Below are 12,789 nucleotides of genomic sequence, written 5' to 3'. Positions count from 1 at the left end.
TCGAATTGAGAATCTAATTTCTCCATTCTTGCCAAATTTTCCTAACTGCCTATCCATGGCTGATATTGTTCACGGACTATGAAAATTCTCCCAGATTACATTTTATGTTTGACGTTTATATTATGTTTAGTTTTTCTTTTTAATCAATTTGCATGTCAATCATGATGCTTTATAATATTCAAAGAATTTAGTGAATTGAATGAAGAAACCTAAATTTCTATAACAAGATTTTTGCAATTTAGTGCTAAATTATTATAATCTCTCAAATAAAAAAGAACAATGCAGAATTCATTTTATATCACTATTAACACACTCAATATTTTAGAATACCAAGTGGCTTCAAGATCATATCAAGCAACAGCATCATATAATTTAATACACTTACGCAATAACTGAAAAAAATGTGCTTACAGAGTTTCTACATTATCAGTCAATTCTGCCTTTAAGCTAACAATTAGCAGAAATGTCAGCTGTATTGCACTTCCACAGACTAGTATTAAACTGGAAAAAAAAACAAGTAATTTTGCTGTACAATAGCTTTTTTTATATTTATGTAAAATAACAGAACAGTTTATGCCAGCTGGATATGCATTAAATACAACTGGTGAAATAACAATACTTTAAACTGAGACAACTCTAAATGTCTACTAGTTAACTTATGTTCGGGATCTTCAGTTCAGTAGCCACACATTTCTGATCTAACATTAAGAGGTATTTCAGGTGATACAACATTGACTGTTGAAATAACCTTTGCATTTGCAACCCATTTTTAAAATGAAAAACTAATATAAAATCACATTACTATTATTTTATTCAGACTAACCAGAAAAATATTATAATTCAGTCTCCAAATCAAGAAAATAAATATTTTTGATCTTCCATTTGTTATTGCTAATTGGATTCAAAAGACAAAGGACATCTGCACTTAAAAGAATTTGAAAAGACCTGGTTGAGATGATTTCTGATCCTGTCCAAATGAGAAACCAAAACTGAATTCATCTTTGCTGTTTCCAAAATTATTTGAAGACATATCAGATTGGAAGGAAAATGTGAATGGCTGACCATTTGATGGACTGTCCATACCTGTAAAAACCAAAATAAAACTTTATAATGTCATAGTCTTGGAGACATACAGCATGAAAACAGACTCTTCCACCCAAATCATCCAGGCCAAAACTGAAGTAGCCCCATTTGCCTGCATTTGGCCCATTTCCCTCTAAATCTGTCCTATCCGTGTACCAATCCAAATGTCTTTTAAATGTCGTAATTATACTCGCCTCTACAACTTCCTCTGGCAGCTCATTCCATATACACACCAATTTCTGTGTGCAAAAGTTGCTCTTCAGGCCCCTTTTAAGTTTTTCCCCTCTCACCTTAAATCTATGCCCTTTAGTTTTGGTCTCTCCTTCCCTTGGCTATATACTTTATTCATGCCTCTCATGATTTTATTAATTTCTGTAAGGCCACCCTTCAGCCTCCAATGCTCCAGAGAAGAAAGTCCTAGCCTATCTAGCCTCTACTTACAACTCAAACCTTCCAGTCCCAGTAACATCCTTGTAAATCTTTTTTGCACCCTTTCCAGTTTCATAATATCCTTCCTATAGCAGGATGACCAGAACTATATGCAGTAGTCCAACGTGACCACATCAGTGTCTTGGACAGCTGTAATATGATGTCACAACTTCTGTACTCAATGCTCTGACCAATGAACGCAGGTGTGCTAAATGTTTTTATCACCACCCTGACTACCTATGAGTTTACTTCTAAAGAACTATGTACCCGCACTCCCATATCTCTCTGTTTGAGAAACATGCCCAGAGCCTTACCATTAACTGTGTAGGTGCTGCCCCTGGTTTGTCTTACTAAACACAACACTTCGCGTTTATCTGAATTAAACTCCATTTGCCATTCCTCAGTCCACTTGTCCAGTTGATCGAGATCCCGATGCACTCACAGATAACCTTCTTCATTGTCCACATTACAACCAATTTCAGTTCACCTTCAAACTTACTAACCATGCTTCCTATATTGTCATCCAAATTGTTTATATAAATGATGAACAGCAGTGGACATGGCACAGATCATTGCAGCACACCACTGGTCACTGTCTCCTACAAGCCAATTTTGTATCCAATTGGCTAGCTCACCTAATACTATGTGATCTAACCTTACTAACCAGTCTGCCATACAGAATGTTGCTGAAGGCCTTGCTAAAGTACAGGTTGACTGCTGGTCTACTGCTCTGCCTTCATCTATCTTCTTGTTCATATCTGCAAATAGCTCAATCAAATTTGTGAGACACGATTTCCCATGCACAAAGCCATGCTGACTATCCCTAATGGAGTCTTTGCCTTTCAAAAGCAGGTATTTCCTCTCTCTCAGAATCCCCTCCAACAACTTACCCACCATTGACGTTAGGTTCACCAGTCTGTAGTTCCCTGCCTTTTCTTTGCAGCCTTTCTTAAATAATGACACAGCATTAGCCATCCCCTAGTCTTCTGCATCTCATCCATGGCTTTCGGTTATACAAATATCTCTGCTAAGGACCACATGATTTCTTCCCTAGCTTCCTACAATGTCTTAGAGTACACTTGATCAGCTCCCAGGGATTTATCCAGTTTATGTGTTTAAGACCTTCAGCACCTGCTCTTTTTTAATGTGGACTCTTTTCAAGACATCGCTATTTGTTTGGTCCGAATTCCCTACCTTCCACGTCTTTCTCCATGGGATATACTGACCCAAAATACCACCTTCTGTGGTTCCACATATATTTTACTAAAGTATATCAATATTTTGGCACATTGCTATGATCCAACAGATAATAGTACTGGATAAGTTGGATTCCAGAACAAAGCCTGACTTGACTTGACAGATTATAGGATTGTCATGATGGTTAGTTACAGAATTATATTCATATGAGATTGCAATGTTCTTTAACAGAACATAAATTTATTAGACAACAGAAAAAAAGTACATTTAAAATACAACTTAAAACAAACAACAAAACAAAGTTTCAACCTGTTTCCTCACACTATCCCTTTACAGATAGTCAATTCCAGAGAAATATTACTCTGATCTCAACTCTTTAATTCTTAACCAACTGACATCTCTCAGTTTCTTTTCTTTGGACTGCGGAAACAATATTAGTTATTTTTCAAGTCAGCTGGCATGAATGTTTCATAATTTTGATGACCTAAACTTTTTCAGTTCTAACAAACTCTCCTGGCTCAGAAGCTTCATGAAATAAAAACACTTCAGTTATGGTGACTAGTTCCACTAGACTAAAACCTGATTCTCATACTTGGAGGAAACTGTTCTCCCTTCTGAAGTCAAATGGCCTCTGGTCCATTGGTAAACTCAGGAGTAGATGTACTCCATCTATTAACACCACAGGCACTTGACTGAAGTTGTATGTTTTCTTCAAAATGATGTAATTAGGTCACTGTTCCATACAACCTTCTGAGCTTTTAAAAAAAAAGTCACTTCCACAGAGTAAATCAAAGTCCATCCGCCTCTATTTTAAAATCCAATTCATATATTGAGAGAGATATACAGCACAGAAACAGACCCTTCAGTCCAACTCGTCCATGCCCACTACATATGGTAAATAAACCTAGTCCCATTTGCCAGCATTTGGCCCATATCCCTCCCAACCATTCCTATTCATATACCCATCCAGATGCCTTTTAAATATTGTAACTATACCGGCCTCCACCACTTCCTTTGGCAACTCATTCCATACATGCAGCACCCTGTATGAAAATGTTGCCCCTTAGGTCCCTTTTAAATCTTTCCCCTCTACCTTAAACCTATGTTCTCTAGTTTTGGACTCCCCCACTGCAGGAAAAAGACCTTGTCTATTTAGCTTATCCATGCCACTCATGATTTTATAAATCTCTATAAAGTCACCCCTCAGCCTCCGACGCTCCAGGGAAAATAGCTCCAGTCTATTCAACCTTTCCCTATAGCTCAAACCCTACAAACCCGGCAAGATCCTTGAAAATCTTTTCTGTTGTTTCACAACATCTTTACCATAGCTGAGAGACCAGAACTGCATACAGTATTCTGAAAGTGGTGCAATCAATGTCCTGTACAGCTGAAACATGACCTCCCAACTCCTATACTCAAAGCACTGACCAAAACAGGGAAGTATACCAAACACCTTCTTCACTATCCTATCTACCTGCAACTCCACTTTCAGTGATCAAATGATAATTTTCTGATATATATTTTATTATAATGTGAGTTACAAGATAAATTCAATCAAAAGAAATAAAGATTGTCCATTCAAAATAGATGGGAAGAGACAGATCGCCAGCAGGTGCAGCATAATTTTACACAGTAAAATACTGCTGGCCAGGATAGAAACAATAAGAAGGGGTATGTGGGAACATCTTGATTTCGAGAAAGAAGCTACCTTAGATCAGGAAAGGTCCTGACTTCAGCTGTGAAATAATGGGGCAGGCATGTGATTTTTGTGTACAAGTAAGAATCTTTTACAGATGACTAAGATTGTAAACTGGAATTTTCAGAGCTCAGAATACTTGCCAATATCTTTTTGTGATGACAGAAGATTGCTTGTTATGTTAGCTGAATTACCCTTTTCAGGCTAAAAATAAACAGAAAGGCAAGATTATATTTTTACATAGACTTAGTAATATATAGTAAAATTACATAGCATTCATACAAAACATGCTGTTTGACCATATCTGCCAATGTTAGTTTTTATTTTCCAGGAAAACAATCGTCTTAGTTTTACTTCTATGTTCTTTGTACAAATTTCTTCAGTTATTTTATTTGCTTTCAATCTATTCTTAAAAATTGAAATTATCCTACCTCACTAACTCTGAGAATGCACTCTATGGCACCATGGTCCTTAGTTTTAAAAATTACTTTCTGCTCTTAATTCTTAAAGTTCTATGCTTATTCTTACCTTCCCTCAATCTAGAGTCCATGGTTACTGGAATTAATTTATTTCTATTCCCTACTTTTGATCCTTTCAAACAGTAAGCACTACAAGAAAATCTTCTCTGTTCCAATAAGAACATAACTAATATAAAGACCCTCTGATTGGTTTGACAGCATCAAGAGTCTTCCCACTGTCCTCAACCAGATAGTCGAGGTGGACATATAGGAGGCCACCACCTTGAGGAATGTGACATCACGTTTCCTGTTGACAAATGCTGGCTCGGGACAACCACTTGGTCCCAACATTGGGGATCCAAAGCCTGTGAGAAAATCTATCCCTTGATGTCTAAATGTTCAAGCTGAACTTACGATATTTTGGCTAAGTAACAGTTTTTATCCTTCCCGTCAAAACATTAGGCTTTGTACCTCCTTCAGTATACGCAGATATAAACTGTTATGATATAGTTGTGTTTACAGAGAACTGGTTTCAGGGTATCTAAGAATGGGTACTGAACTTTCAGGGGTATTCACTATTTAGAAAGGATAGTCAGTTATGAAAGGAATGGAGCAGCATTATTAGTAGAAGAGTAAATCAATGCAATAGTGAAGAAGGATATCAGCTTGAAGAATTGTGATGTGGAATCTGTATGTGTGGAGATAAGAAACACAAAAGTGCAGAAAATGTTGTTGGAGGTTATCTATAGATCCCCCAAATTGTAGTAAGGGAAGGCACTAAACAAGAAACAAACATGCAATAAGGGCACAACTGTAATCATGGGTGACTTGAATATACACATAGAATGGACAAACCATACTTGTGGTACCACAATAGTCACTGCCTGCCACTCAGAAATAGATCTATTTATTTGCTCTCACTGTTTCCTGTCTGCAAACAATTCTTGATTCATGCCAATATACTATCCCCTACCCTATGAGCTATAACTGTGCCTACTAACCTCCTATGGGGGACTTCATTAAAGACTTCTGAAAATCTACTGTTTTAGGTCAAAATCAACCAGTGGTAGATTGCACCAATTGCAATTACATTTTTTTTCTATAAAATTTATTTTGAAAATGTCTCTTACAGGGACTAAGTACCCTAGTTCTTCCACTTCTGGAGCCTGGATTTGAATCCACCTATAGCTAATGAAATAGTTATTATCCATATTACTAATATTTTCTTAAAACCCTGCACATAACCTGCAAAACTATTTTTACCTACACCAAATCATTAGCAGGAAACGTCAATGTCCATAAATGCTATAAACAAGTGCTTGAGCATCAGCCAACTTGTTATTAAACTTTTTAACAGCATTAATTTTTACCGTTTTCTTGAAGAACAAACTTGAAAACTCAAACTGATTAGCAGACATTTGATTGTCAGTCATCTGAAATGTTGATAAATAATTATTAAGCATATAAAAATCTCAAATATAATATTAATAAATATAATAAGTATATTGCAGCCAAACAAACTGGAAAATTGGAAGTAAACATTCTGTCTTATAATGCAACTTTCTGTCAGGAATCCATCTGACCTTCTTTTCTAAACTTTCCAAAAAAGCATAAAGAAAGTAGTTCTTTGACTGTTTACACAGACATTTTGGAATATTTGCAAATGTCATTATTTATGTAGTTTAAGACAAATAGTTTGATTAATCCAAATGTCAAAGATGCTGCCTATATAAATTGAAGTACGTTTTACGATTGTAAAATTCAAAGAGCTGAAAACATATATCTAAATTTCAAGATAGAGCACAGATGAAATTTATGAAGTCTTGACAGTTGTTAAGAGAAAGTATTAACAGGCCACAAACTGACGGAGGGAGGTATTAATGTAGTGGTAATGTCAATGGGCTAGTAGTCTAGACATCAAGACTCATATTCTGGGGGTATGAGTTTGAAGCTTACTGTACAGATAGTGAAAATTAAAATCAACAAAATTCTGGAATTAAAAGTAGTCTGATGTAACCATTGTCATAAATGCACATCCGGTTTACTAAAGTTCTTTGGGGAAGGAAATATGATATTCTTACCTGGCCTACCCTACAAGTAACTCTGGACCCACAGCAATGAGGTTGACTTTTAACTGAATGAAGTCTTGACAATTGTTAGGATAAAATATTAACAGGCCAACTAAAAGAGCTGAACCAGCCATTCAGTCTCCTGAACATTTGCTTATCGAAAATTAGGGGGAGCATCCATACAGAGTACAAACGAGGGAGAATATTCATCTTAATAAGCCCTATCCGACCTAACCATGAAATCAGAAGCACCTCCCATCTTTGAAGGTCTTAGAGTCATAGAGATGTACAGCATGGAAACAGACCCTTCGGTCCAACCTGTCCATGCCGACCAGGTATCCCAACCCAATCTAGTCCCACCTGCTAGCACCCGGCCTATATCCCTCCAAACCCCTCCTATTCATATACCCATCCAAATGCCTCTTAAATGTTGCAATTGTACCAGCCTCCACCACATCCTCTGGCAGCTCATTCCATACACGTACCATCCTTTGCATGAAAAAGTTGCCTCGGAGGTCTCTTTTATATCTTTCCCCTCTCACCCTAAACCCATGCCCTCTAGTTCTGGACTCCTCAACCCCAGGGAAAAGACTTTGTCTATTTACCCTATCCATGCCCCTCATAATTTTGCAAACCTCTATAAGGTCACCTCTCAGCCTTGACGCTCCAGGGAAAACAGTCCCAGCCTGTTCAGCCTCTCCCTGTAGCTCAAATCCTCCAACCCTGGCAACATCCTTGTAAATCTTAGCTTTAAACAACCAGTCAAGAACCGGAGTGATGAATATGCCCAAATACATAAACCCCCTCTATGACCACTCAAGGGGGAATCGAGATTTGCTCTCAAGATTTGGCACCTTTGTAAAGCCATCCATAGGCATAGCCTCTGATATTGCAAAATTAATCTTGTACCCTGAAAAGGTGTCAAACAAGCTGATGCATTGTATCAGACGAGGCACCAAAACTGCTGGGTTTGATAAAGAAACAAGGACATCGTCTGTGTACAATGAAATCTTATGTAATTTTGACCCCACTTCAGGAGCCAATATATTGGGATCCTACGAATAGCCTTTGCCAATAGTTCAATCACCAATGTAAAAAGCAATGGCGAAAGGGGACAGCCCTGTCAGCTGCCCCTAAAAATGCTAAAATTGCTGAATCGTACCCCATTGGTGATGACCACAGCGAGAGATTCACTGTAGAGAACCTTTACCCATCTTATAAAGGCTTTGGCCAAGTCAAACTGCTCTAGAGTATAAAAAAGGCCACTCAACTCGGTTAAATGCATTCTCTGCATCTAGAGAAATCACCAATCCCTGTATTGACTGTTGATGACATGCTTGGATTACATTAAGCAGCCTCCTAACAATATCGGAGGATCTGCGGCCCTTTATGAAGCCCATCTCGTCCTCTATAACAAATAAAAAATAACACAGTTTCCAGCCTTAAAGCCGAGAGTCTTGGAGAGGATTTTAAAGTCATCATTTATGAATGAAATGGGCCTGAAAGAAGCATAGTCCTCTGGGACCTTCCTTTTTGTAAGAATAAGCAAACTATTGGCCTCTTTTAGAGATGGCGGGAGAAGATCATGACTGTACGAGTCATTAAGCATATTGAGCATCGAGCCTGACAATATGCTTATAAATTCCTTATCGAATTCACTAGGAAGTCCATCAGGACCGCGTGCCTTTCCATTCTGAAGCTGCTTTACAGCCTCCTGCACCTCTTGCTCTAATAAGCAGGCATTAAGAAAAGACTCTTGTTCGGGGGTCACACCTGAGAGCTCCAGGTCCTCGAAAAAGTGTTCCAATTTGGCCCTCCCCTCCTCACAATCCTCAGATCTGTATAATTCAGAATAAAATCTCTGGAATGCCACATTAATCTTTTTGGAATCCCATGTTAGGTTCCCAGACCCTTCCCTAATCAATGTAATGGCTTGAGAGGCACTCCTTTTCCTGGTGAGATATGCTAGGTACTTGCCCAGCTTGTCATCATGCTCATATAACCTTTGTTTTGCGAAAGTAAGCTCCTTCTTTGCTGTCTGCATGAGCACGGAATTCAATTCAGACCACAGCATCGTAATCCTCTGTTACTTGGCCAACAAGGGCCTATCAAAGTAAGCCTTCTTGGCTGCCTTCAACTGTATTTTGAAGAGACGCTGCTGCTCGCCCTTCTGTCACTTCCTACTGGCAGAGTAGGAAACAACTAACCCTCTGGTATAGGCTTTGGCAGTTTCCCAAAGGATGGATGGGCTACTAAACGAGCCTGAATTAAATGTCTAGGAACGCTCTAAATTCCTGAGAAGTACTCCACAAACTCCACATCCTTAAGGATAAAGGGATCCATTCGTCAGTGCCTCAGGCCCACTATAGCATCCTTAATCTTAACTAACACGTACACTGGAGCATGATCAGAGATGGTAATTTTAGCAATCGTACAAGATGCCACCAAGTCTAGGGTTGCCGGGGGGAGTCAGAAAAATCAATCCTAGTTTGACATCAGTGTGGATTGGAAAAAAACGTAAAATTCCTGCCTGTAGGTGGAGATGCCTCTCAACGTCCACCAACCCTAACTCCACACACAGATCCACTAATTGTTTAGTTTGTACAGAAGATATCAGGGGGGGGGGGGGGGGGCTTTGGGCAACTTGTCAACCGTGGTATCCTTAAGACAATAAAATCTCCTCCTATAATAATATGTCAGGACTTGAGACTGATCAATTTAGAGAATGCATCTACCAGAAATTTGAGGGGATGGGCCGGAGGGCAATAAACATTTAAAACACCATATTCTTGTCCATTTTTCAGGATTTTGAGGATTACAAACTTCTCATGTGTGTCTTTAACAAACTCTAGTAACTTAAATGGGAAATTCCTCCTAACCAATATAGCCACTCCCCTACTTCTGGTATTAAATGATGAAAAATCAACCCAATTGAAGCTATTCTGTTGTAGTTTCAAAGATTCCCCATCATTCAAGTGTGTCTCTTGTAATAAAGCAATATCCACTTTTTCCTTTCTCAGACTCCAGAGTACCTTTTTCCTCTTAATTGGTGAGTGACTCCCCTTGATATTCCATCTACACCATCTAATCAAGTCATTAGCCATAACCTTCTGCAGTAACATTTAGATTCCAAAGAGGAGAACCTCAAATTACAAATTGTCGAGGCTTAGTGTTGCAAGATCCATCAAACATAAAAACTACATAAACTAAAACCACTACAGCTAACAACCACCAAAACTATCAAAGATTATATACAACAAAAACCAAAAAGCAAACCAACATATAAAGTGCCAAAGGCTCTGAATAGGGGAACTCACCTCCTGCCCAAAGGGGGCAGCTACATATCTCAAAGCCCTACTTCCCATCCCGCTGCCAGTACTGCAGCCAGGTCATTTAAATACCTGAACCAGGCATAAACTGCCTGTAAGTAGGCATCTAGCCATCCCAACCATTTCTCTCCTCCTAGCTAGAGCCGCACCTCAAACACAATCAGAAAAGAAAGAAAATACACCATAAAATAACAATGTTAATAAAGAAACTTTGAACAAAAAAGGCAAGTACCTCATCCATCCTTTGGTATAACTTAACTTAGAAATTGAAAGTACACATCCCAACTGCCTCCGAGCATGGTTAGACCAGATTATTAGCAATAAAAGAAATAGGAAAAGAAAGCCTCGACCGAACTTGCTCTCTTTTTTTAAAAAGTAAAGTAGAGACATACCCAAACAACACTAAATTTGTACATACTAAATTGTTCAGATTAAGTTAATTTGTCCACAAAGTGTCTTGCCTTCTCCGATGTATCAAAGAGATGTACAGATCCATCTAAGGTGAACCGGAGCACTGCCAGATACTTCAGAGAGTACTGGATCCCGGGCTCCCTCAATCTTCTCTTGACAGTGTCATAGGATGTTTTTTTTTCGAGATCACTGCTACCAAGAAGTCCTTGAAGAACATGATCTTAGAGCCCTCGTAAAGTAAGGCCTTCGAATCCTTCCCCTGGATTCTGGAAGCTTCCACGATTCTCTCCTTATCTCTATAGAGATGAAACCGCACCAAGATATGACAAGGATGCTAGTTCAGACCTAACCTCTGCATTGTGACCCGGTGAGCCCTCTCAATCTTCAAGCTTCTCATTCCAGCCTCCAAGTTAAGGAATTTCGGCAACCAGTCCTCAATAAATTCCACTGGCCGCTCACCTTTCTTATCCTCCGGCAGACAGACAATGCAAATATTTTTTCTCCTGTCCCTGTTTTTGAGGTTATCAACCTGGTCAAGCAAATTACGGACCTTCGTCTCCAGGGCCTGGATCCTATCCTTAGAGGAACCGGTATCAGCTTCCACCATTGCAACTCTGTGTTCTACCTCATCCGTCCTTTTCTTCAGGTCTCCCAGTGGCTGTTTGCGTTTCTACAGCATGATAGAGATCGGGCCCAGCTTCTCTATCTACTTGCCCAACATCTCGCAAACTCCTTCATCAGGACCTGGTAAGAAATTGAGTCTGAGGATCCTGCAGGCTGGGCCACAGGCTCAGCCTCAGACATACCTCCTCCCTCTTCGGCATCCTTGGATGACCAAGGTAAGTTGCTCTCTGGCAGTTTCCTGGGACTCCACGACCTTATTGTGGTGGTCCGGGTAGGGCGGGTCAGGACTTTATCCCACTTGCGATGTGGTGTGGAGCTCGGCAACGCGATCTTCCTAGATCACCACCATGTTGGATCCCCCACCATGTGATTTCTAACTTTGTCCACCCCAGTCCAACACCAGCACCTCCATGTTATAGTGACAAATGCAGAGAGAAGGAATAAAACGATGTTTATTCATGGTGACTATGGCATGAGTGTGAAAGGCAAAAGGATGATACAAGTATTAGGGAATTGATATACTATTTACCTTTCTTCTCTATCAAAGATCTTGGGCCAACTTGGGGCCCTGTCTCACAGTTGGAGAAATCATACTTTCATTGCCAACCTACTTGGTCACTTCCACCCACATAATTGAATGTGATCCACTTCCTATCCTTGGTATGATCGCCACACTGTAGTCCCTCACATTCTGTAGCAGGACTTCCAGATAACAGTAAGAAATCTGGCAGCAGCTTCTCAGATCTCCTTTCTGTTCTTATTTTTGCTGCAGCCTGCAAAACTATGTAACTCATGTCATACCTAATTTCATTAGAAATCTTTTAATAGATCCGGTGCATCATCACAATCTTCCTCCTTATTTACGGGGTAGTATGGTAGCAGAATGCATCTGTCATGGCTCAGTTAAACAGATTCTCAACCCTTGTATATGGTTGTGTTGTTTAGTCAAGGACTATTACTTTTAAGTTTTAAATGTAATGCTTAAATATGGCTTCAACTTCCCTCTGAGTAACAGCAAAATATCTCAGCAGTTTTCAAAAGAGAGCAGTATTATTATCTCAGGTGTCCTAGTCAGTATTTATGTCCCAACCAACATCTAAACACTAGATGATCTGCTAAGGATATTGCCGTGTATTTCCTACATTATTACTTTGGAAAAGTGCTTCACTGCCTGGAAAGCACTTTGTGATAACTAAAGGCATGCATGATACAATTAACAGTCTCTTGGGCAATGAAGGAAAGCTAGCATGGATTTATTAAGAACAAACTGCATTTAACTAACTTGCTCGGGTTTTTTGAAGATGTAGCAGAGAAGGTAGATAAAGAGAATATTGTTACTATTGTACATACGGACTTCAAAATGGCATTCTCACAAGCATACATAGTGGGGTTTGGTTGAGAGTCTAGATTTCCATAAAAACTTTGCTTTATTAAAGTAGGCTCACATTATTTTACTGACAATTTAACAAGCTTTTTTATTCTGTGATCTATTT

General features: G+C 39.1%; 1 protein-coding gene across 2 annotated transcripts in view; it reads right to left on the bottom strand.

The window, feature by feature from the left end:
- Nucleotides 1–318: 318 nt before the first annotated feature.
- LOC122553468 (protein SIX6OS1-like) overlaps nt 319–12,789 on the bottom strand; it is a 168,985-nt gene continuing 156,514 nt past the window's right edge. For both annotated transcript variants that reach the window (XM_043697256.1, XM_043697255.1), the window contains 3 exons: nt 6,234–6,296; nt 4,549–4,609; nt 319–1,083 (listed from right to left, as the gene is read on the bottom strand). In XM_043697256.1, the coding sequence (XP_043553191.1) occupies nt 926–1,083; nt 4,549–4,609; nt 6,234–6,296 (282 nt within the window). In that variant the 3' untranslated portion in view covers nt 319–925. The remainder of the gene's footprint in view (nt 1,084–4,548; nt 4,610–6,233; nt 6,297–12,789) is intronic.

Source organism: Chiloscyllium plagiosum, chromosome 10, assembly GCF_004010195.1.
Source record: "Chiloscyllium plagiosum isolate BGI_BamShark_2017 chromosome 10, ASM401019v2, whole genome shotgun sequence".
Classification (NCBI taxonomy): Eukaryota; Metazoa; Chordata; class Chondrichthyes; order Orectolobiformes; family Hemiscylliidae; genus Chiloscyllium; species Chiloscyllium plagiosum.
This window is presented reverse-complemented; position numbering and strand designations above follow the sequence as displayed.